This window comes from Ambystoma mexicanum, chromosome 3p (genome assembly GCF_040938575.1).
Source record: "Ambystoma mexicanum isolate Mex_15411 chromosome 3p, UKY_AmexF1_1, whole genome shotgun sequence".
NCBI lineage: Eukaryota > Metazoa > Chordata > Amphibia > Caudata > Ambystomatidae > Ambystoma > Ambystoma mexicanum.
In genome coordinates this window covers 1118716925-1118743710 of record NC_090925.1, presented here as the reverse complement: position 1 = coordinate 1118743710, position 26786 = coordinate 1118716925, and the positions used below count along the sequence as shown (strand labels likewise).

Genomic DNA, 26786 nt, shown 5'->3' with positions numbered 1-26786 from the left:
GCCCTCCTGACAGGGGGCAAAGCGGAACTTCAGTGGTTTTTCAGCGAACACATTTGCCAAGTGAAAATTCAATTTGTTATGCATTACTGAAAAAAACATTACCAAGAAAGAATCTGCAAACAAAATCCATTAGTTGTTATGCTGAGTCTGATGGATGGAGGCTTTCCTCTTCATATTCCTATCACCTATCCCAACTGCTCAGTTCCTAGTTGGTCTGTGGAAGAAAGCATCCAAGATTATCAATTAATAGGTATAAGGTGTTTTGTTAAAGGCTTAGGGTGTCATTACTTATAATCAGCAATATCCGTAATATACCCTAGGAAGTATGGGGATTCTTTGGCCAATGCAAGTTAATCAATTAATTTGGGATTGGGGAATATGGCATATGTAAAACGATTTTGCATGAATCACTGGCAAACCCACATTAAATCCAGTGTTTTAGTACATGAATGAATACAACCCAAAAGCAAAAATAAGATGTTTGAAACAATACGAAGAAAATTGTGCACAGCAAAATGAAGGTGCCTTCTCCTCAGGAAAAAAAAACTGTAAAGCACATGCGAACATGCGATTCTGGGTAGAAAAAGGGTACTATGTTTAACAGAAAGCGTTTTGCAACTTTATGTGGCATAACATGGCCTTTAAAAAGGACTATATATCTCACTGATTCTTTACTTGTTAACTTCTTCAAACAAACAGGAATTTTTAGCGTGTGTGTTTTGAATTCTGTCACAGCCTCCACTTTGGATGTATTTGATCTACGTTCTAAGGGCAGAATTGAAACTCGTTTTGCAAACATAAGAGCAGACAAAGAAATAAAGCAAATCACAAAGACTAAGCAAGGTTTACCAATACATAAAATCTATGATATTTATTAAACCTTTTCTCCAGTTACAATTCAGCATTATACAAAGCATTTTTAAGGATAGTTAAAAAGATTTTTTACAAATTGAAATGCAATACCCTTTTTTCCAAATATTTTTATCGCCAGAAATTTGTTTAAAAATACATATTGAACGCATTTGTCAGACATTCTAAACGTTCTATATTTCAAAACCACAAAATACATACAATATACAGATGTGGAAAAAGTAATTAGTATATAATACTTTGCTAACCATTAACAGCTTTATTACGTTTAATGACTGACTTAGAACTGATATTTGAGCCAAAAGTATCATGTTGATGTGTTAACTGTATTGCAACAAATAATATCACAGTTTTATTAGAATGTTTTGGTTGAGAATACCTTAAACCTGAATATTTTGGATAAAGCAAAATGATAAACAAGGACTTAAGAAATAAACAATTTTAAAAAACAGCACCAACTACAGTACCTTTCTGAATGATCATCTAGTGCCCAATTGATAAAAGTCACTCATTTTTAGTTCGATCGCTCACAGACCCTCCTACCCCAAATAAAAATAAACAAAACACACACTCTTCTAGGAACAAAAAATTTCTAAACAAGATAAAGGATTTGTAATAAATATATAAGTACTTTATCCTCCATATATAAAATGTATTAAAACCATTTAAAAGGGCAACCAGTTAGAAATATGCTTATAAACACTGTCAGGCCCGTGGGCTGTCGGACATGCATAAGAACTCCCACCACATATATGTGAGCTGCAAGTCTACTGAAAATTCTATTTTTCAGAACAATTGCGCATTTTAAAGAAAACTGGGTATAGCTAATGAAGAGCCATCAGATGACCAAATAAAAATGTATAATAGCCAGGGTGGTAAGGTGTAAAATGTTTTCCTCACCTAGAACTCAAATTTAACTGAAAGGGTGACCGAGAGGAGGGACAAATCAGACCACTGAATAATTTGAATCTCATAGGGGATTATGCATTGCGGCAAGTTAGGAGCCCAGCAACGTATGGTTCAATGCCTTTGTAAAAGTTAGAATGTAACTGCATTTATGACTAAAATATATTAAATTATTAATTTTTTAAAGCTCAATGGTTTAGGTTCCAGCAGCAGCAATATAGAAGAGAACCTAGAACTGTAGGTCGATGCACATGCTTTTACAGCAATACTGCCAGAGGCTGTTGAAAAGTATATAGTACATGCAAATGGAACAATACTGAAGCCGATACGTTTCTCAATTTTTGGCAATTCTACTAAATGTCAAACAAGTTATCAAAATAGAAACATGATCGGTATGTTAAACTTATTTTGACCATAGGAAATGCAGACATATTTAAAGTCATACAAACAAGACAGTAGAAAAGATTTAACAAAAAGTATACCAATCTTGTTATATTTCTGTTTCACAAGAGCATGCCTGCACAATCACATTTCTTGCTTCAGAACGTGGCTATCAGAAAATGTAGTCAAACTCAAACCAGCCTGTGTTCCTTTTGCTGGACAACTCATTTTAAAAGGTAACTAACTGCCAATAGCCTGTCACTGTCAGCAGTGTGGTTGCATATGATTGTGCTACTGCTCTGTTCATACCATTTACGATTGCTTCAATGTAAAGGAAATGAGAACTATGAGAAACCACCATTATGTTTTTAAACAATTGTGACAACTCATATGGATAATTTAAATCTAAACTAAGTTGGTAGGTAATAATCTTTCCTAGAACATGCTGCACATCACAAAGTAGAGTCTGTTCATGTTAATTAGTTTGTACCAGCCACTTTTTAAGGCATTAAATGATGAACTGTTAGTATAGAGGTTTTCATTCACTTGAAGCAGCACATTTACATTGAGGTATCTCAAATATAAGGTATTCAACCTCAACAAATTGATCACAGTCCCTTGGGTAATTTCTTGATATAGCACATGTCCATTAAGAGTTCAAACCCAACACGGGAACATTCAGCACTCTTGCAAAAATTAATAAATGAAAGAATTCGGGGAGCCAATGTCTTCATATTGAATACAAAAAATGTTATTTCTAATTGGGTTGCCCTGCAAGGTGAAACAGACATCCTATTGGTCTTTTGCCTCGTCTACTTTGGAGGCTAGTAGAAGATTGGCTAATGAGGTACTGGATATCTATGTTGGACTTTAATAAATAGATTTGCATGTAGAATATCTTACAACAGCCAAACTTCCACAAAATAAAGGAATACATTGCATCTTGTATACAGATACATAAGCAGCTAGCATGAACAAGTTTGCCTTCTGCTTTTAAGTCTTAATAAATAATATATGATGTGGAGATAATACTATGAACCAAATAAAATAAAAAAACAAACTTACTTTGGATATAAAGTTACTATATCTGTTTTAACCACAATTTGTATAATGTGATATATAACCAAGTAAATTAACAGTGTTCCTTTTAATCTTTAAATACAAATAAAGTGATTAAGTATGGTGTCCAGATGACTTGCATTCCCATGGATACAATTGCCAAATACAAGAATTAATTACGCTGTTTGCCACTCTCCTCTCACATGGTCTACTGATATCAGCAAGACACTTCATGTCTAACCAAATTGCTAGTGAACAGTAAAATGTAAGAGCTACTGATTTTAGAATAAAAGTCTCGGGTTTTACTGTTTGGGTATAAAAGTGGGAGATGCTGGTGAATAAATCAAAAGCAATGCTGATTAAAAACATGATCACAATTCCATTGCTTCTACACATTTGAACTCTTATGAAATTTCAAAACACTAAAGAAGTTCATCAACGGATTTCAGGCATGGATACATTTTGTTTTTTCTCTAGGAGTGAATATTTGGTTTCCAACATGTGTATAATAAATTCAGTACCTTAGCCTTCACATTAATGCTGCCCTAAACAAAAAGGTTCCCTTAAACCCTTGACGGTTTAAGAGGACAACGGCACTGCTGACCATAACTATATTAGTTGCTCACTATATAAAAGTTATTTGGCAGTCTATCACTAGCCACAAAACCTAGTGCCCTTGACGTTAATATTACACATAAGTATATTTTTAGAGAGTGCATAGCTTTATCCTAGAGCTCTCATTTGGCTGTCAACTGTGTTGCATAGGATTAGCTCATACTTCAAATTTATGTGTAGGACAGGCCTATGCAAATATGGAAGGACTTTTACAGGTTATTACAGTTCTATTACTAGATGTAAAACAAATCTAAGCATGAGAAAGCTTGCAGATCCTCTGAGCTGGGAAACAAACAGACAATACAGAAATTATTAACCCAAAGTTAAAACTATGCACCCATGAGCAATAATACTATCCGACCTGGCAAAAATAAACCAACATTTCAGTGTGCTATTTCTTCCCTGTACTTCTCAAACTTGAACCAACACTAGCCAATTTCTCAGAGGGAATTTGGTGTCACAAAGTCATGAATAGTGTTAAAAAAAGCAATATTTACAAACAATCGTTAACTTGATTAACAATGACAACCCCGTTAACTTGGTTATCTCATTCATAACAAGCATTAACAGAAAATATGTTTGAGCAATTCCCTTTTTTCTCCAATGTGAATGTGCTCCAACTGCAATAGTGAAAAACTTTCTGCCACAATGGAGTAGATTTGCTAAAGTAAATCACTGAAATTGCTTGTTGTACAGTATTTACGATACACGGACCACTTCTCACAAACATGTAGCGACTTGCTTGTGTACTAAAAGGTTAAAAACTGTACTTTAAAACGAGTCCCACAGTGAAGTGCATTTCAGGCATTAAACAGGTGCTTCACCATTACCGAGTATTCAAATGAATGCATTAATAAAGCCCACTTGCACAACGTGAAGACTGTTCAGAACCAAAAGCCCAGAAGACATTTCCAATAAGCCTACTGTAGCCTCAAATGTTTTGTTTAGGAGTCTAGATGACGAGCAAGCTGGAAAAGCGAATACACTTTTATTCAATGGCAAGGTGAAAAAAAGAAGGGCTTGATTGCTGCTCTACCACCAAGAGGAGGGAGAGCAAGGCTAGAACAATTGATCAACAGACATAAGGTAGCAGCAGAGATCCTTCAGGGCCATCTCCTAATTTGCTCCATTGTAAATCTTTCTGAATTAGGTCCAGTGTCTCATTTCGAGTGCTCTAATTATAAATAATATTTTTCAACAGCAATATTTTAAGAAAAGGAAAAGAAAAGTTTCGTAACATAACCTTCAATACATATATTTAGTTTACTGTATGTGGTTTCCACAATTTAAATTAGATTTCCATCAGAGAGAACTATCAAATGGAACAGAACCTAAAATAGGGGTTACATGATTTGTTTACAAATATTAGATGGTAAAAAGAAACTGGAAATAGCCAAATGAAACCAATGTAATACAGTAAACTAAATTGGAATGTGAAACACCAAAAATGTGGATTAGCTGTAATTTCCATAAAAGAATATGAAAATTAAGTTGCTTTTAACACATTTTCCCAATTAAACAGTCAGAGGTTTTCTCCCTGAATTAGGAGCTAGCATTATGCATTGTCCTCTGCCAGTCATAACAAACCTGAAAATACATTAACAGATGCATTGCGAATAGACATACTTCCACTTGGTAATATATTTCTGTCAAAGCAAATCAACCTAAGGATTAACCACTGTTAATTCGGGTGCATTGTGGGCCTGCCATTACAGCAGGCGCCTCAAGAAAGGGGTGTGCATGTCCTCTACAGTTAAGCCCTATAGTAGAGCGCACATCATAGTCCACGTTTGGCACATAACTATGTTTCCATACAATTACCAGTGCAATTATTTCCTAAACAAGCAAGTCCGTTCAGTAATTAACGGAAAATAGGGCGAAAAAGGACACAAATTAGGAAGTAAAGATGGCACAACAGTACAGTGAATTATTGCACGAGCACTCTGGAGGGAACATTGTATATGGCATGGCGCGCCTTTATAAATCTGCAACATAATTTATTTGGTTTCAACTAATAGACATGCAGCTTTCTAAACCACATAATTTACCTTGTTTTCAAATAATCCCTTGAAAACCACTTGAATTGTTGATTTTGCCTGATCACATTCTATGATAAGGGGCAGCAAAGGACACAGAGGAAAATATATTGTAAAATGTAGAATGACAAAACGACCTCGGAGAAATTCTCCACAAATAGTCTGTGACCTCTAGTTTTTATTTGTTACTGATTCAATGAAATGCAACAGATTTGTATTTCTATCCACACCTTGGTAGTTTAACCATGAAATAGCGGCATTCTGAATACAGAAGCAAGCTACTCTGGAGAAATTAGGCACAGTTCACATATACACTTTCGACATTTGAGGAATTCAAGTTCTATGGCTCTTGTGTCTTGTCAACTCTAATATGGAACTAGAATATTACTTACGTTTAAAATTTCAATTGTGTTCAAAAACCCAACTTTTCAAATTTGTGCAACTTCCATTTATAACATTACTATTACAAAATGATCGGTCAGTGCCCGAGTTTCAAGATAAAAGACTAGAAAGATCTTAATACGGATTTCAAAGCTTTTCTTTTTTTGGTTATAAAAAAAAGAAAACTGTGTGCAAAATCCCCCATGTCTGCTAACAATTGCTAGTACAAAGATTAAGGTTGCCATTTCCATTTAATAAGTCATTAAAAATGCAAAATTTCCTATAGCAAAGATCAACTCTGCGCATATACTGTATACTCCTTTGAAGATCATGTGTAATAGATTCAGATTTGCATGGAATTAAAGTATGAACTAAACTATACTGATGGTGAATACTTTGTTTCATCCAACTGTTTTAGCAGCCTGCTATTTTGAAGAGGTGACCTCCATCACTGCATTGTAGATTGCAAACAGTGTGTTGTAACACTTGTGAATTAAAATGCAAAGTCTTCAACAGTGACTTTAACTAGCAGGAAACCCTGACATTTCTGTCTGAGCATCCTAAACATTTGCAATGTAGGCTGTCTTCTAATGCAGCCAGATAAAATAATAGCTTTTTCAAACAGGCTCTACTAATTACTAAGGTAGAAACACTGTTTAATTTATGTAGCTACTAGTATTTAGACCGAGGGTCACAAATTCAACGTTTGCCCTCTTTGTACAAACTAGCTAATACTGGTGCCAACATTTCTAGCATCACCTTTGCTCCATTCAAAAATGACAATCTACATTTCCTTCTACAGGTGTAACATCACCTTCTAAATGTTCTACAGATACTAACTTATTCTAAGATTAACACCTCAGAACTGCAATGAAAACAATTCCATAAATGGACTTTATATGCTACCCTTGAATACTGTGGCTTTAAGCACAAAAGCATGGCTCTTCCCTGGTGTTTGCCATTACTAATGAATGTCAAGCTAATCTGTGTAAAATAGGCAGAGCAGTCATACAACATGTATGACATATTAATCAATAACGGCATATACCAAGTTCAGATCGAACTTTCACAGACAGGCGCATATATATCTTAAATATATATATCCCCCACCCCCACTAGATCCCCAATACCCTGTTTGAACCTTTTTCTTTCAAATAAATTGGAAGTTGCATTAAATGCACATTATCTGCTTAGGGGTTGATCTAGTGTTAATTGACATGATTTGAACGTGTCATAAAAAAAATCAATCCTAAGTCAGAAAAAACTAAAACTCTCTCTCATATATATATATATATATACACATAGATAATGCATCTTTTTTTTAACTATATTTAAATGACTTTTTTAAACTGTAAAAGAATATCTCCGAAAAGTCCCTGCTTACACTTAGGTTGAATGTATTAGACAAATAGTACCTGTCCCTACACTTCAAAATCTATCAAGCGTTAGCCTTCACTGTCTACCGCAAAAAAAAATATCAATAATGCTGACAAGGATAAAACAAACATGATTCAGTATTTCTTTTTCCTTATGGAATCTGATGATAAAATGTAAAGACATAGCATAGTCCTAAAATAGTCAATAGGTTTCCTTTTCCTTAAATAACAATTAAAACAAAAATAAATAGATTTCTACATGATTACGTGTGCATTATGGTGAAAACCCATTTCAGTTCAGATGAAATCCAATGGATCGCATTTCGTAATCCAGATTTTAAATTATTTAGCAAAAGTTTTAAAAATTAGAAGTACAAAAGTAGTTCATTAGCAAGATGCCATAGAAGCGTAAAGGAAACGAGCAGTTGCAAGTGGTGTGTATATTCCTTGATCTTAGTGTCAATGCAGCAACAGGTTATGGCAGTCTTCCTTATCGACAGACACAGTGTTATGGAGTAAACTGTAGGCAGCAAAGAATGTTCTGGTTGAGGGTTTGTTAAGATATCAACTTGGCATCCAGACGTAACCAATGTAGCCCTTGGCGGGTGAAGCGTACCAGTTCAGTCATGGTGCTCGTGTTGAATATCAAGGGACTCATAACTCTGTCCAGTTCCACAAAGAATTCTGTAAAAAATAATTCAAATAAATGGAGTACAAGCAGAAATGTTTACAAATCAGGTTACTAATATGTCAGTCTCATTAGTTTGACTCACTTCTGTGTTCTTGGTTACTACAGGATGACAAATGCATGCTTAGGACCATAATTAAAAATCACAAAATTATCGAATTGCATTTCTTGAATACATGAATAGATACATATTTTATGTATGCAAGCCATTGACAAATCCTCCTGTTTTGTAGCCATCACCATTAGGCTGAATTGTAGTCCAGCCAATCTTAAAGATGAAAGGCTTTATCGAGTTGCCTGGTCAGTACTCATAAGTTACCACTGCTAATGGTGTAATCAACCTTTCCGAACAGCTGCTTTTTCCACCTGCACATTGCATCACTCTAAACCTAGGATTTGATGAATTCAAAATGATACAGTTTAGCGGAGCTGGCAGAATACTTGCAACTCCTGAAAAATTGTTTTAGCTACCCCGATTGAGTCAGTGTGCAGCCACAAAAGTTGCAAAAGGTTTTTCAGTTGGCACAAAAAAATAAACAAGAGTACTGAACGAAGGAATGGTGATGGCAGGTGCCAGAAATATGTACAATTGGAATATACAGACAAGTGTTTCTTCACATTATAAAATTATTCAGAACTCACGCCTACAAGTAGAGCTGCTAAAACCGGGATCAAAGCACATACTGGTTTGGTGGTCAAGACAGGAGGAAAACCTTTAGTCTGTTAAAGGTTAAAGTGACTGGATCTGACGTGGAAAATGTGTGAAGATTTGAGCTCTTGTGTAGCTGCCAGGACTATGTTATACATACAGCACGTTATAAAGCGCCAAATAAATAGATGCTTGACCTCATCAAAAGGAACAGATCAAGAGGTTAGCCCCTCATTCTAGTGAAAAAAGGCAGAACCAAATCCACTTACTGTTGTACGATTTTCTGTCTTGCCACCTGAATACACATTATGCTGTGTGTGCCTCAGGTGCCCTATGGTAAGGTTCTCAATAACCAGGCAACCAAATGTGTTGATTGAGAGGAGGGGTGATGAATTTTGCCCATCTGAGTCATCATCTGTGGAAATACTATCAGAAAAACTGGACTCAGAACTGCTAGGTTCTTGAGGTCTGAAAACCAGAACTCATTGGCCAGTGGGGAGGTCACAAGCCCAGGGTGTGGTGTGCTCTATATATAAAGTGGTGCATAATCGAGTTGTTCTGATCCTACAAACTCCTGGGATGCTGATAACAGGCAAGAGTTGAGAATCAGCACATAGCCAAACTCAATTTTGACACGTGACCTCAGCACCCTCAGATTCCTGAGTTTAATACACAGCATCTCTTGGGTATCCATTGGCAGGTTCTCAGACACCCATTATGCACTACTCCTCATCTTGCGGGTCTCTAAACTGAATGTGCAGTCCCCTTTATGCCTCCCTAATGGCGTTTTCTCTGCAGCCATCTGCTTGCCCAAATCTGCCATAGGCAGCTTTTGGTAAGGTCCCAAGACACCCAAGCTAGAGGGTTCCCGTCGTCTTCACTCCTGGCACCTTTAAGTAATAATTGCCTATATTGGCACTACAACTGCAAGTATTCCAGTGGTTTTAAATACTTGCCTGCCATTGAAGATGCATTCCTGTCATTAAAAATCACACAAATTAACAATTGAAAGATTTGTAACGAACAGTTACTTACCTGTAACTAATGTTCTCCAGCATGTGTCTGGCATGGATTTACATGCTCATGAATATTCCCCGTCATCAGGCCGGGAATCCTTGTTATAAGAAAAAACTGTTTCACTTTCACTTACAAACTGTATTTTTCCTCTAAACCAATCACTGAGACTGAGCTCTGGGTCATACTGCCCCCTGCCAATGACTGCCCTCTCCGTAAAGCCCTCCTCTGGCAGCCATCTTCAGATTTGGTAAGCACGTAAAGCGGCAGTATGACCAAGAAGAGCCGCAGAGGGGATGGCGAGAGGGTTTGCATGTGAATCCATGCCAGACCCATACTGGAGAACAATAGTTACAGGTAAGTAACTTGTTCCTTCTCCAGCATGGGGTCTGTCAAATTCACATGCTCATGAATAAAGAACACAGCAGTACAACATTACACAACCACAGGAGGTGGCAAGGCTCAACAGAAGCAATTACTCTTACCTCTGAAACAGGCTCATCTTCAAGCAAACCGGCTGCGCGGCACTGCTTGGCCGACCCTGGACTCCTTTCTGGAATCCCTGTCGACGCAGTAGAATCTTGTGAAGGTGTGCATGGACCTCCATGTAGCAGCCCTGCAAATTTCCAACAAAGGCACACAAGACAGGAACGCCGTCCTTTCAGCGATTGCTCTGGTGGAATGGGCTCTCGGAAAGCCAGGCAGCGGTCGGTTTGCGAACCGCTGACAGTGTGTGATACAGCCGGAGAGCCACCTGGAGATGGAAGCCTTGGACAAGGCCTTCCCATGGTTCACAGGACCAAAGTACACAAACAGTTGAGACGTCTTCCGGAAACTCTTGGTGCGTGCCACATAGAATTTCAGAGCACGAGTCACATCAAGCGAGTGCCAAGACCATTTAGCCTGCGACAAAGGTTTCGGAAAAAACACAGGCAACACCCAAGGCTTGTTGAGGTGGAATTCTCGTGTCGTGAAAAGTCAGTTAAGCCTGTTTGCAGGATAGTTACTGGATAGCATCCACCCTCCTGGCAGAGGTGATGGCCATGAAAAAAGCCGTTTTCCATGAGAGGAACTTGAGAGGGGCCTGATGTATAGGCTTGAAGGGACCCCTCCCATGAGCCTCGTCAGCACCACGTTGAGTTCCCACGTCGGGGCAGGAGCCTTCACTAGCAGGAAAGATCGAAACAGTTCTTTGAGGAACTCCTTGACGAGACGGTGTGACCAAAGAGAAGATCATCCTGGAGACCTTGTGTAGCAGGAGATAACCGCCAGATGCACCTTGCTAGAGGCGTGCGCCAGCCCTACCTTGGACAAGGACAACTAGTATGGAAGAATCTATGAGGTCATGACCCTCAGAGGGTTTGATCTTCGGAGACCTGCACCAAGTAGTGAAACGCTTCCACTTGTGCCCATACCACTTAAGAGTTGATGATGCTTTGGCCTTGGCAAGGACCTCCCTGCAGTCCGCCGGCAAGTCGTATCCTCCGAACTCTAGGGCTGCAGGACCCAAGCCGGCAGGTTCAGCGATCCTGGGTCGTGATTCAGGACTGCACCGCCTCCTCTGGTGAGAAGATCTGCGACCACTGGCAGCTTGACTGGAGGTGATGCTGACAGCCTGAGAAGGTCTGGGTACCAAATCTGCCTCGGCGAGCAACGATTATCCTGCATCGGCACTGTGAGTTGATTGATGACTCATCAGAAGCAGCCGCAGAGGGAACGCGTATAGGAACAGGCCTTCCCACGGGAAGAACGCATACCCCATGTTCCTCGGCTGGTGAAATCTGCTGGTTAATTTCTGGCATTTGGAGATCACCACCGTCGTAAACAGATCGATTTGGGGTCTGCCCCACATGAGGAAGATGCGGTCTACTTGATCCTGGCAGAGTTATCACTCGTGGCAGGAACACAACTCCCTGCTGAGGGAGTTGGCAATGGTGTTCTTGACTCCTGCCCGCTGAAAGGGGATGAGGAACATCTCTTGGTCGATGGCTTAGCGCTAGAAGTCCTGCGCATCTCTGGACAGCTCTGGGGATCGGGTGCCACCCTGCTTCCTGATATAGAACATCATGGTGGTGTTGTCTGCGAAGATACCCCCCACTTTTCCCTTCAGGAACGGAAGAAATTACTTTAGGGCCCACAACACTGCCTGCAGCTCCAGGATATTGATTTGGTGATCCTTCTGTTCTGGCAGCCACAGGCCTCTGCGTGCAGACCCTGTGCCTCGGGCGATGTTGGAGTGGATGCCCCACCGCCTTATCGCTCAACGAAACTGGTCTGCAAAGCTTCCGGACATCTGTATCCAGCGAGCGTCCAGGAACTCTAAGAGGTCGCATCTGTAGCCTGCAAAGCCGGATAAGGTAGATGCACGAAGACATCGTGCCAAGCAGTGACTTGATGGTCCGCACCGCGGCAGTCTTCAGTGACAACAGCCGTTGTACCTTCCCCAGTATGAGTATATAACAAGAATGCCACTGAAAACAGCTACCCGCCTCTACACATGCTGGGTGTACCTGGACAGCGAACTGTGGCTTTCAATCAGTAACACTGACGAGACGAACACCGTTTCATTTCACTGCATTCCGTGTCGATCATCGCACACGCACAGGGATCGTGCTCGAATGGGTTCAAAGGTAATTACTATCGGTTGTTGGACATACTTTTAACAAAAACTTAATGTTTAAAGTCATTAAGCGCATAGTTTCGCTTGCGCAATCACAATTTAACAATGATATAAGTGGTTCCGAAAAATCAATAGCTAAAAACAAAAATTTGGTTTCATTTTTTAGCCCTTTTTCAAACTAAGTTTGCACAGTTGATGTCATCGAATTTGGTCTACACAGTCACCATCCTCGACGCCTTACACTGCTACAAAGTAATTGCCAGGTTAGTACAAATGGTTGTACGTGCACATCTATAGAGATCCTCTCTTTAGTTTTTAAAGGTGCCACTAACAGGTTATCTTTGTGTTTTTGGTTTTTAGCTGCATCATTATGCATCTGTGTCCCTAAAAACTTATTGTCCTGAAGACGGGTTCAGCACATGTCTCATGACAGATTAAGCCAGCCAGAGAATGTTTCCTCTTTTCAACCCACATCAGCTGATACCCAGAAACACATTTCTCTGTGTCGACAGAGCCAAGGGCCAATAAAATATAAACTGAGGATATATGCAATGTCAATATTACACCTATACTAATCGCACTCAACTGTTTTTTTTAAAAAATGATGACGGTTGTAGTTGTTGTTTTTTTCGATTAGAAAAATGGTGTTTTTTACTAATTGTTTTTATGTTTTGTAAACCGAATGCATTACGTTTTTTTAACATGTTAGTTTTCTACGGATTAATTAAAATATGTTGATCTCTATTCTTTTCCCTTGCCCTATTTGGATCATTTTGACCAATATGACTGTCAACACTTGGTGCAACCAGGTACACCCAGCATGTGTAGAGGCGGGTAGCTGTTTTCAGTGGCATTCTTGTTATATACTCTTACATTCGGTCCTCAGCCACACAGCCCCCTAAAAAAGAGGACTTTCCTAGCTCAACACGTTTGTTTTACTACCTTCCCCAGTATGGCCACCACCCTCTCCCCCGAGGACGTTGCCAGGCAGGAGACCGTGTTGAGCCTGGCTTCCAGGAACAGTGTGTTCTGCAATGGAATCAAGCAGGGCTTTGGATAATTCACTGAGAATCCTATATCTGTCAGTAGCTGTACGGTCCTCAACGTGTAGCCAAAGGCCATTTCCCTTGACCTGGCCAAGATGAGCCAGTCGTCGAGGTACGGGCACACATGTATCCCCTAGTAGACAGATGGGCAGCCACTGGTGCCAGGCACCTCGTAAACACCCTGGGTGCTGACTTTAGACCGAAAGGGAGGGCCTTGAATTGGTAGAGTCTTCCTTGCTCCACGAAGCCTAGGAACATCTGATGCTTCCTGTGGATGAGGAAGTGCGCATCCCCCAAATCCAGCGACGTCAAGAAGTCTCCTTCCTCCAGTTGGCCGAGCACGTGCTGCAGCGTGACCCATCCTGAACTTCTGGGACTTTAGGTATTTGATGAGACGCTGCAGGACTTGACGAATCCGGAGCCACGGTGTCGTCCTGGAACTAGCTCTATCGGCCACTTTCATGGCCCGTACTTCCTGCAGGAGCTGAGGGATGTGCTGTTCCTTCCGGGCCACAGGAGGGTTCCGCAGACATTTTTGCTGAAACTCCAGGGTATGTCGCTGCCGAGAGCGTCCAGCACCCATCTGTTAGTGGAAATGTTCTACTCGCTGACGAAACTCGCCAGCCGGCCGGCGGCCGCCCACTGGGGTGCATGGGTTGGGGTCCGACGTCCTTGCCAGTTCTGTCCAGCTTCGGCACCTGCGTCGCACCTTGGGAGCAACAACAGTGCTGGACACCTACACCAAAAGCCTTGGAACAGCCTCTGTAGGACTCATGGGACGTGGACAGGGAGGGGCGACGGTACGTCGAGGAACCTCCACCAAAACCTTTTGTTTATCTGCTGGACTTTCAACCAGAGGCACAAAAGGACAGGCAGTGTTGCTGAAGAGTGCCGAGGGCACGAGCCGTCTCTGTCAGTCTTGATGACCCGCAAAGACTTGTCGACTGTCTTCTCAAAGAGTTTGTACCTGTCAAAGGGCATGTCCAGAACCCTTGTCTCAACCTCCGCGTGGAAGTTGGTGGCCTTAAGCCAGCCTCGACGCCGGAGACAGACACCGTTCCCCATCTGTGGGAAACTTGTGTCGACGATGTCTAGGGCCACCTCGCCTTCCTGGAGGGGGGGGGGGGGGGAAATCGCCTCTACCTGTTTGTTGTCCGGAAGGAAGTCCAGAATCGGGGCCAGTTTGTACCAGAGTTCTCTGTCGTACCTGGCCAGAATCACCAGTGCGTTGGTGCCTTCACTGTTGACGCCTTCACTGCTGATGCCGTATAGTAAATGATCCTTCTCCCCGTGGCGCCCAACTACTTTCCCTCGCTGTTCGGAGGGACGGAGGAGGAAGATGAGGCGTTAGATGTCTTCCTCGCAGCTGCTGATACTACTTAGTCTGGCAACGGTTGCAACCGTAGGCACCTGGTTGCAGACTCCGGCACCCAGTATTTTTTCTCTAACCTATCCCGCTTGGCTGGGGCAAGGTTCTTTATCAGGACCAGGCCCTCCTCCCAAATGTCGTCCAGGAGGGATACCGCCATGATGGTCTTCCTCTTTGGTAGAGGAAACCTTCCTTTTTGGTCTCTTCAGGTGTCAGCTGGAAGAGTTTGGATGCTCTGGCGACCATGGCATGAAACAACCCCACCTCGTCTGGAGGGGAAGCCCTCGGCGCTTAAAACCTTCCTCTTTAACTTATAGTACTAGCTATACTTCTCCATTTATTTCTTCCTTGCCGTTTCTGTGGCACTAGGAGCCCACCTGCCCTTTTTTGTTGTCCGCGCCTTCATGCCTGTGGGTCTATAGTGCGATATATAAATAGCCGTCCGGCATGACGATGTCGTCCGTCGTTGTCCCGGCTTGCCTTCCCGTGTCCTGGGGTCCCTCGGGGGGAGGAGCAGGGTGCGGAGGTTGATGAGGCGGTGCTGTGTGGTGCTTCCTCTTTTTTTGTCGGATGTTGATCTGGTGCCACCGGGGTCAGAGGCAGCCTCTTCTGACTTTCCGATGCCAACGTGTGCCGGGTTGAGAGTATGTCCAGCGATACATCTCTTGGAGCTGGTTCAGCAGGCTTACCAGGCCTGCGCCGTCGTTATTTCCGTCGTTTTCCCCGTTTCTGCCGTCGTCTCCTTTGTCATTGTCCCCCACGTCCTCATGGATCGTGCATATGGACTTATGTTATTCCTCGTCCGATGACGAATCATCAGTTCCTTGAAGTACGACTCGACCTGCGGACTCCTCACCCCACCCTTTTTGCATCCTGAGGGGTCGGATTCGGCTTAGCTCAGGCATCCTCTTTTACGGTGTCCTCTCCACGGCCCCAGTGGAGGCCTACCGCCTCGGGAGCGGGGACACTTTGGGCACTGCCAGGGCAACCTTGACCGGGTCAGACGCTTTGGCCTTCGAGAGAGCGGCCGCTACCATCTCGATCGTCGGCGATGATTTTTCCTCCGCCACCTGGGTCTTCTTTGGCAGGTTGGTCATCTTTTCTTGCACCTTAGGCTTCTCCCGCAGCTTAGCCGGGTTGGCCGACTTCCTCTTTGAGGAGGAGATGGAGACAGATGGTGAGGTTGATCGCGCCCTGCCCATTGTGTGACCCGCTTGCACGGCAACACCAACAGAAACAGACTTGCAGTGCTTGGCCTTGTCTTGGGCCCCCACGGATGGGGAGCCCTCAAAGGACTTAGAAGTCCACTCCTTGGACTGGCCGGTCCGGGGTGAGGCATGACCCTGCTTGGGGCACGTGGCAGAGGCCTTGGCGTTGAGCCATGCCGCCAGTCTACTGTGATCTTTCATGGTTCTCTTGCTGAACCTGAGGCAGATCTTGCAATCTCCTTCTCGGTGGTCCAGGTGGAGACAAGGCACTGAAGGTGTTTGTCCTCTACAACCACGTTCCGCAGTACACAGCTGGAACAGAGCTTGAAAAGGGTTATTCCCTCTTTCTTCTCTTCCGACATGCAGAGTAGGCACAATGGCGTTTGGCGAAAACTCAACGATCCTTGAGGGGCATCAATCAAAATTCACCGACAAATGGAATAGCTCACAGAGCAAAACACGAGGACTCCCAACACTTGAACGTGCTGTAAAAATATGAAGATGGCTGCCAGATGATGAGCTTAGGTAGAGGGCAGTCATTGGCTGAGGGCAGTAATACCCAGAGCTCAGTGACTGGTTTAGAGGAGAAATACAGTTTGTAAGTGAAATGTAACCGTTTTTTCTTTTATTGAGGATTCCCGGCCTGACGACGGGGAATATTCATGAGCATGTGAATCTATGCCAGTCCCCATGCTGGATACAGTAGTTAAAATAGTACTTAATTGTACCTTTGGTGTTGGCCTTCTTAATGAGTTTGGTCTTTTTTTTTTATAATACTTGTTCTCTACCGTTTCAAAAAGGAGTTAAACTTCTATTTTTATTTGTTAATACATAAATGTACAATACAAAAAATGTAAGTAAATACAGTGTCTGGACTTGCCTTAATGGTCCTACAGTATGGGAAAAGCTGTATTGTCTACCATTTCTCTTCCATTCTTGATTTGATTAATTTATTAGGTGTATTAATATAGTGCTTCTTATCCAAAAGGGTGTCTAAGCACTGGACCGCTTATTGCCTAGATAAACAGTAATGGTCTTAGACAAAGATTTCTAAATGTTCACTGCTTGGAACAAAACCGGTCGACTTCCTTTTGTAGTTACTTTAAAAGTAGGCACAGAAGAACAAATTACTTACCCCTGGTAATGTTCTTTCTACTGGATGTTCCCCTACTGATTCCTCTTTTAGATTGATATTTTCTTGCTTTGCAGCTCTCTGAAAACATTTTCCCAGCAGGGGGTGTTGTGCACACTGGCATTGATGAGTCAGCTTTGTGATCGGATGTGACGTTGATGCCGGGACAAATAGCGTGCTCAGCGCCCTGTGACCTCGGTTGTCATTTTTTTCGCTTGCACAGCTGCGTTAGGGATTAGAGACAAAAGTAGCTGTTTAAGCGTTAAAGCAGAGTCTTCGCATAAACGTTATTATGGAGCTCCTTAACCATGGGGTACGCTGGGAGAACTATGAGGAATCCATAGGAGGAACATCCAGTAGAAAGGACATTACCATGGTTAAAAAATGTGTTCTTCTAATGAATTGTGTCCTTCCACGGATGCCTCATCTTAGATATACTCCCATAGCAGTAAAACCATTACGAAGGAGGGAAGGAGCAAACTCCACCGGGATTACGTCACCACTTGTTGGAGGAAAGCCCTGCCGAAATTAGACTCATTTGAGGATACTGACTCCAGGCTAGTGCGAACGTGTGTATGGGGGACCACGTCGCAGCCAGACAGAGATCCTTTACATGTACCCCTGTTTGGAGAGCAGAGGCTGCCACACCCCTAGTGGATTGTGCCCTGAAGCTTTCAGAGATTTTCTTACCTGCTCTTACGTAGCATTCAGAAACACAAAGCACTATCCATCTAGAAATGGTTTGCTTTGTTATTCCTTTGCCCGTTTTCAGACCAGTATATCCAATAGAAAGCTCATCTTCCAGCCTGAATTGACTTGTTCTGGCGATGTAAAAACTCAGAGCCTTCTTGGGGTTATGCAGCCCTTAATATCTGCGACAAGTGAAACTCAATACGATCTTTGGCAGGAGCGGGGGGCACTCCAAGAGTCACCTTGTTCCTGGCAAAGATTGTAAAAGGTGGCTTACATAACAAGGCCTGCAATTCGCTTACTCTTTAGGCCCAGGAGATAACGACCAAAAAGGCTGTTTTCCGAAATAGCAGTCTCAAAGGACACAAATATAACAGCTCAAAGGGAGAAGCCATAAGAAATGTTAACACCAAGTTTAAGTCTAATGGCGGAACCACAAAGGGGGTTGGAGGGAAGGTGTTAGTCAGGCCTTTTAAAAATTGAACTGCCAAAGGGATCGAGAAGTACGATCCTTGCTCTGATGTGCAGGGTGGGTAGAGCGCTAGAATTCGCAGATCATATTTTATGAAACAAAGTATTACTTGATGCCGGTCAGGGAGTTCGTACAAGACAGTGCTCTTCTGTCTTGGCGAGGGATGGAGTGAATTTGGGTTGAAGAACCGGGATCACCCGGGCACTGGTTCATTGAAGTAATGACTCTTTGTATGATTGTATACAGATTTTACAAAGAATTGGAGCAGACTTGTCAACTTGTTGGTGACTTATTAATGCGCTCAGCTGACGCGTGTTTCGACCCAACATGGGTCTTTTTCAAGTCATGTGTGATGATCACAAAGCATATATTATGTTTGATGGGCGGTCACAGTTATCTTTCGATGAGAATCGAAAGATCGCTGTGACCCCCTTCTTCCATTTCCATCGCCTGTTTACACTCTTCAAACGTACAGATCGTGCTGCCAGAAAAAAGGTCTGGCATCTTTCGTAGTCCCCTTGACATCCATCCTGTGAACCCCTTGTCCTCTTTCCCTAGTGTGAAGTCTGGATTATGCTCAAATGGTGTAAAAGGTGAGGGGCAGGTTGTAACCTTGTGCTGTTTTGTCAATCCATCCCATATTTCCAGAGCTGCATTGGTTTGGGGATTAACATATAGACTTTGGGCCTTCATCCATCAAGGCAACCATAATTGAGTCCAGAGACAGCGCCCTGCCACCGCTTGCTCCATTTCCACACATGTTTTACTAGAATCCCCTTGGGCCCATTTTAATAATGGTCATTTCCAAGTGGCCCTATAATAATTCCAGAGATTAGGAAATGCTAGCCCACCCCGCTCCCTCGGGGAATACAATGTGCGTCGACTAAAACTTGGCGTACCTCCCACCCACAAAATGTTTATGAGCAATTGCTCCCATTTCTCTATGACCCACTTAGGTTTGGGGATGTAGACTGTCGGGAATAAATAGAGAAACTGAGGCAATACATTTATTTTACTTATGGATATTTTCCCGAACCAGGAGCTGTCCAAATGACTCCATTTGTACAGTTCTCTCTTAATTTTCCTTATGGGAAAGGGATGGGGGATAGATGGGTAATTAGCAGCAAACAGATTGGCTAATTTGGATGAAATCTCCACCCCTAAAGAGTTTATTGGTCTGCTGGCCCAACTATATGGGTATTTGTGTTCCAGCCTCTTTAAGATAGGATGGGATGTTAAGGCCCAGGATCTAGGATTTACTTTAATCTTGATGCCTGACAGCCACCCGAAAGCAGTTCACTCTTTCTCCAAGGCAGGCAGCATAGTTATGGGGTTCGACACAGAGAGAATGATGTCATTTTATGTTGCAAGCCCCCTGCTAGGGAGAATTCTTCTAAATGTGCCAATTCCCTTCGCCTTAGAGACCCCCAGCAACTTTGCTGGATTTTGAGGACTTGATTTTGTTTACCTGGAGTGTGTGTGAGCCTTTTTCACCACTCTGTCATGTATTTTGATGTGTGTTTTACTCTTGTGTTCTTTGATTATGGAGTTTTAGTTAACTCCATAGGCATCATATTTTCATGTGTGTCACACAGCACCCTCAGTGCAGTGACACGGGGGAAGCCTTTTTAGGCTCTCCCAATGTTTAAACACCTTCTCTGGGATAAACTACTGTTTCCCAGAGAAAGTAAAGTGAAATTGACTTTACTAGTCTTTTCAAATTCCTAGACCCAGCACACACTATCTTACAATAGACTTCTGCAGCGGTTACCTAGTATGCCCTATGTCTAGAAACTCATGTAGCAGTCAAATGCTACCATTTCCTATCGAAATGGCTGGTGGCAGTGGTTTTACAACGAACTAGCATGATTTTTCCCGACCGCAAACAATGGTAGCTAAAAATCGCGGGAGCCATGTTTTTCAAGATGGCGTCTGAGCCCCCTTTGTTTAAACAGATCCTGGTCGTCATTTTTCACCATTTCTTTTTAGAAAGGTCCTTCTAGAGTTTGTCTCTACACGCCAACCAGGTTTAGTCCCTTTGTTCCTACGTTTTTTGTGGTCTTCACGACTGAAGACCGCCACTGGCTCCGAGTGTCTGGGGTGGGCAGGAAGTGAGGGAGGTGCCCGAAACTCCCTGTGCTTATTCTCCTTGGAGACCCAAATGCACTATGGCGTGATTGGCTGGCTGATTGTCCGGCAAGCACAGCCACCCTGCTGGGTGAGGGGCAGCTAGGCTGGAATGAATGGGAGAAAACTGTTTAAAAGGCGAGACTCTTGGCTTGGAAGGCAGAGTCGACCACTGGAATGAAAGAACCAAAGACAAGCTGGAAGAGGACGGCTGCTGCAACTCCTGGACCATTGGCTTGCTGGGTGAAGCCCTGCTGCAGGTCCGAATCGCCAAGTTCATCTTGACAGAGAAGCCCTTCAAGGACGACTTCTCCCTTTGAGTTGGTAGGACCAATCAACTCGTAAGACACCTGGATACCATTCTCAGAGCTGGTTGTATTTTCCTCAGAGTGCTGCAGGAAACCGAATAGCCAGGGAGAAGGACACCAGTTTGTGTGCTTGACTACAGCTACCGAAATTGAAGATATACTTTTGCCAGCTTTTTGACCAGTCCCAGTGCAGTGCACGAGTCTCCTGATGTCCTCCCGTTTGTCCGCACGACTGAGGATCAGGAACAGCGAGATCTGCAGGAACTGCCAGGAACAGAAGTCTTCAGCTGCATCTTTTTCTTCAAAATAAGGTACTGTGAAAACCCGACCGAGAGAACTTACCTCTCACTGCGAAAGTGTGTGAAACTTTGGCAACTTGCAGGTCTAGCCAGCTTGTGACCCGACATATGAATCTTTCTTCTATTAACTACTTCTGAGAACCGTGGCAAAGATTTTTCCGTTTAACTACCAGTACCGTTTTTACATATACAAGACTCTAGCCCATTGACTTTGGCCTATCTATTGCATTGAATCAACCCCTCTGGTGAACTCAAACTATTTGCACTATTTAAGAGTGACTGTAATATTCGTTTTACTAATTTATGCCTTTTTGCTCCTACTTCAAATGCTCTGAATGCCATTTTGCTCCTCCTTCAAAGTAGTTTAAATGTCACAGAACCGGATAGTGTGAAGTACAGTAGTATATTTTTGTGTGATATTGATTGCCTCCTTTTAGTGAATGTTTTCTGACTGCGTAATAAATTAATAAGTGTTTTACCAAGAAACTTTGAGTATAAGTGTCTATCTGAATACATGTGATTGTAGACCTCTGTGTAACATCCGTACAACTCACATTCCCTCTTGAGATAAGCCTGGCTGCTCAGCTCGCTACCAAAAACTGTGTGGTACAGACTTATACCAAAGGTTGGTTTTGCTTACACCTGTAGTCATAGTTGTGTGTAGCGGTCCCAGAGGCTACTGCATGTAAACTTTGCCTAACACCCCCCAAGGCAATGCCCAAGATATCAATGTTGTTGCGTATGTGGGTGGCCAGCGGCTCTATGGCCAGAGCAAAAAGAAATGGGGATAGAGGACACCCCCTGCTTTGTGCCCCTCCCCAGTCGGACAGAGTCAGTGAGCTCTTCATTCACCATTCAGCGTGCTGTCTGTGCCACAGTTTGCTAGTATCATATGTTGCATGTTCGGTCCGAAAATTAAGTTTGCCCAGACCTGCTTCTAGAAAAGGCCAGCTAACCCTGCCGAAGGCCTATTCAGCATCAAGGCCAAGAGAAGGGAGTGATCTGAATTTCTACTCTACTTATCCAATGTTCCCCGTCCCCGATTAAACCCTGACTGGTCTGAGGCCACCAATAGAGGCATACATTTATTAAATTTGTGTGCTAAACTTTTTGTGAAAATATTGACATCAAGATTCAATAGGGCAATGGGCCTATAAATGCACATAATCTGGGATCCTTCCCTGGTTTGGAAATTAGGATTACTGTCTTGCCTCTCGCATTGAGGGTGGTAGAGAACCTCCCCCACTGATTGAATTAAAAACCTCTGCCAGAGGTTTTGCCAGCAGCCGATATAGCACTTTGTAAAAGGGGGCCCCATCTAGACCTGGCACCTTGTTCAATTTAAGAGTTTGTTTGCAGCCGAAAGACTGTACATATTAATAGATTCGAAGTACGTTTTGAGATCGCCTGGATCTCGGTCTTCGGCTGAGTATAGGGTGGAGTAAAAGTCCCTAAACAATTCCCTCTTCTTCCGCTCATCCCTCCATTCCTTACCCTGGCTGTCTAGGATGGTGGGTATAAAGGTTTTATTCTTTTGTTGTTTCAACATTCTTGCTAACATTTTTCCCGGGACATTTCCCAGTGCAAAGTAATTACTTTTCAACCTTAACAGTGCGCGTTTGGTTGCTTGGTTTCTCAACTGACTTTGGACCATGGTCCGCTTCCTTGGAGTGCGTCGCGTGGGAGCTGTATTATATTGTGTTTCATCACCTTTTTACCTCCTCTATTAGTTGAGCTTCAGCAAGCCCTCTGCTCCTGTTAAGTGCAGCAGCACCCCCTATGAGGCTCCCCCGGGCCACCACTTTAAGCACATCCCAGCGGATGCCCACTGAGGTGTCTCCCAGAGTGTTCATCTCCAGGTAGTTTTGTATGGTGCGCTTGAGATCCTCCACGGTCAGCGTGTCCCAACGGGTCTCTGGGGGTGTACGCCAGAGGCCAGGACCTCTACGTTGCCCCCAGCCATCATATGTGACCATTCTATGGTCAGACAGGGTTATCAGTTTGAATTCCGCAGCCCTGACCTTGTTCCTATGGGAGGAGTAAACAAAAATATAATCAATTTGGGAGGAGTTGTGGACATGGGAGGTGTATGTAAACCCCATATCCGTCGGATGCAGGATGCATCAACCGTCAACCAGAGTGAGGTCTGCCAAACCCACCTTAACCTTACTTGACGCCACTCCGCTCTTGTGTATGTGGTCCTAGCTGTCCTGTCCTTTTCGCTGGCAATGACCAAATTAATTTGCCCTATAAATATCAGCTCCCCCTTCGCCCAGCTTTTCAGCACTCGCAAGGTTAAGAAAAATGTTTCCTGGGCAGAATTGGGGGCATATAACAAAGCTATCGTGGTTTTCCTCCCGTGTATCTCCCCTCTCGGCATGATGCTCCCCCTCGGATTCCCTTTTACTCCCCACCCTAATCAGTGGAACATCTCCCTTTATCAGCAGCACTACCCCTGCACTTTTGGGGATTGCAGAGGAGAAATACTGTATAGGATACTTTCTGCTACGCAACCAGCATTGGTCCCCTGCCAGTAAGTGCGTCTCCTGTATGGCTATTATATGTATATTCAACTGTTGTGTGTTTATGCCTCTAATGTTTAGGGTCCCTAACGCCAATGTCATTTTGAGTTCGAATCGGCTTTAATCAATGGCATGCCCGCTGCAGACCCTCTCTTCATTCCCCAATGCTGCATTGACCTTTTCCTGAGCGGAATGAAAGAATATCTAGCCAATTCGGTTCCAGTCCCGTTTGTAAATTTCCCAGTGCATGTGTAATCGCTTCGACCTGTGAGTCTCCTGTTTCCCCCATTTTTTCTTCCACCCAGTCTAATCCCTCTGCTTGGAAGTGTAACCCGCTCCCACTTCCCAGTGTCGTCTGAACCAGAGAGTGTGCACCCCCACTCGCATCACTATTATGTCATCACACTGTACCCCAACATTCATATAACAAAAATAGCATCCTGCAACAGCATATTTAGAGCCAGGCTATTGCTCCTCCCCTCTCTCATGACTACCACACTGGCGTCCGCTGCTCCAAATTTAATGTCCTAATGATCACCTCTTACCATCTTAACGGTCCGATCTCTTCTTCCCTGGCCGGGCCGCCATCCATATATCCCTTCTCGGACCTCTTCCATTTGCAGACGACTCGTCCCATTTCCATTTTCCGCAGGCATCTTCAGTAGATTGACCCTGGCATCAGCCGTGAAAAGAGTGTGGCGTTTGCACTCCAGTTGGAACTGTAGACCGAATGGATATGTCAATTTGAATTTGACATTCCTTTTCCCCAGCTCCTCCACCACTGGCCTCATTGCTAAGGTGGGTTGAGAGACATCTTGAAATACTTGGAACGAGGTGTTGTGAACTTCAATGTGGCCTAACTTCCTTCCTTGCCCAGAATTAACTTCTTCACCTTGAAATCATGCAGTTTTGCCACAATAGCTCTTGGAGGTCGATCCTTGTCTCCTCTTATATGACCACTCTTCCAATTTTAATGGTAACTTAGGGTGTTGCGCTAGAATTACTCCAAACAGTTGTATGCATGGCTTGATTTTCACTTCCTTTGCCCCCTCTCTCAGAAAGCAAACGCATAGATTTTCTCTTCGGGCCCTGTTTTCAAGATCGTCACAATTAGACCACAGATACTTGTTGGCCTCCTTTAACTCTTATTTCTTCCCCTGTTGCCGCCACTCTTGCCTCGAGATCCGCCAGCACTCTTTTATTGTGATCTACTCTTTCTCCGAGGGAGGCTATGTCCTTCTTGTTTTTGCCAATGGAAGCCAGCAGTTGTCTTCGTAGGTCCGCCACCTCCTAGTGGAATAAGCTTTTCAGGTCCTGCCTTAACAGGTCCAAGGATCTCAGCGGAAAAGCTACCGTAAAAGGAGAGGTTTCAGGAGGTTTTTCTGGCACCTCCACCCCCCTTCCTTTCTCATCCCCCGGCATGTCAGACTGCTTTGCCAGGGTTTTAAGGAATGCTTGAACGCCTGCTTCTTTTGTTTTGTGTGGGGGTTTTGGCATGTCCCCCTACCACCTTGTCGGATGCAGGATGGGCTTGCGCTGGCCTAGTTCCTCCCAGTCTAAGATGAACGTCCTTTGCGCCCCAGGATGGTCTCCGGTAGTCGCTCTGCCTCTTGGGCTCGACTTTCCTTGCTCCTTTGTCCACCGCTTTATGAGGGATGTGGTATGCCTCCTCTCTTCATTATATGCCGTTACGTGGATATGTCATCTTCACTAGAGGCCTGGCTCTCCACTACTGGCCAGTGTTAGGACAGTTTTTCTGAAGTCCAACTAAAGACTTAGTAAAACGATTCAACTGAGACAGTACAAGACTCCACTCTTAGTATAAGGCTGTACCACCCGAGTCCATGGTAGCGTAGACAGAGCAGCCAGGCTTATCTTCGGAGGGAGAGAGGGCTGTAGAATCAGTACAAAGAAATTGTAATACAAGAGGTCCAAAGAAACTATGAATTGTAAAAATAAATGGTTTATTTAAATAAAAGTAGGTTCAGATGAATGCTGGGGATAATAAGTACTATCACAGAACATATAAACACATTATAGAAACACACAATATAAGGGTAGTAGACCCTAGCAGTTGTACTGCGACGCTCAGGAAGAAATTACTTCGTAACCCAACTGGACAATTTTTTGTGAATAGTGGAACACTTATTCAGGAACAGTAAAACACCCTATAACTCTGATTCAGGATAACTGTTATTCTAGGGGAGTTGGACCCTGGGGTGTAATTCAATTACAGTTGCTTTTCAGTTCACAGACTAAGGGAAGCAACAACCAACTTATTTTAGGATTACACAGTTATACTCAAGGTCAGTAAAACCTATACACTTTTTACAGGAGCTATAAGCAACTTAAAGGCAGGTATACATCTAAGACGGTTTTTGGGTCTGTCTACAACAGACCAGGGAAAGCAAAATCCAGTGTTACGCTTTATGAATGACAAAGTTATTCTAGATGGGTAAAACCTAAAACAGACTTATTCTGGACAAGCTAACAGCGAGTTAGGGGAAGCAAGACACAGTTGGGGACACTCGTACATGTATCCTAACAGGAATAGTGAAGTGAAACCAACAGCATTATTTTTGGGAAAGAAGCACAACCAATTTACAGGTGAGTAAAATAACCTTACATCTACTTTCTATTAGAATGGTCAAACAGTTTCTAAGGAAAGAAAGATGTTACATATACTTTTCAGAATGGCAGAACATTACTACGGTAAATAAAATAACCTTACATATACGTCTCAGAATGGCAGAACATTTCTAAGGCAAGTAAAACAACCTTATATCTACTGTTCAGAATGGCAGAACATTTCTAAGTAATAACCTTACATATAGTTTTCAGAATGGCCGAACATTTTTTAGGTAAGTAATAACTTTTGCAACTGTTCATTCTCAGAGTTACAGTTACCAACCAACTTCTTTTGCAAGTAAATCATTTTTAAACACTTATTCTCTTTTCTATGCAAAAGGCCCAATCCTTTGAAGTCTTTTCCTTATTCTTTGAGCATGAGTGTTCTCA

The 26786-nt window shown here is 43.1% G+C and overlaps 1 protein-coding gene across 2 annotated transcripts in view; it reads right to left on the bottom strand.

Annotated features, from left to right (window-relative positions):
• Positions 1-844: 844 nt before the first annotated feature.
• Positions 845-26786, bottom strand: part of AFF4 (ALF transcription elongation factor 4) — a 1482962-nt gene continuing 1457020 nt past the window's right edge. For both annotated transcript variants that reach the window (XM_069652488.1, XM_069652489.1), the window contains exon 23: positions 845-8308. In XM_069652488.1, the coding sequence (XP_069508589.1) occupies positions 8181-8308 (128 nt within the window). In that variant the 3' untranslated portion in view covers positions 845-8180. The remainder of the gene's footprint in view (positions 8309-26786) is intronic.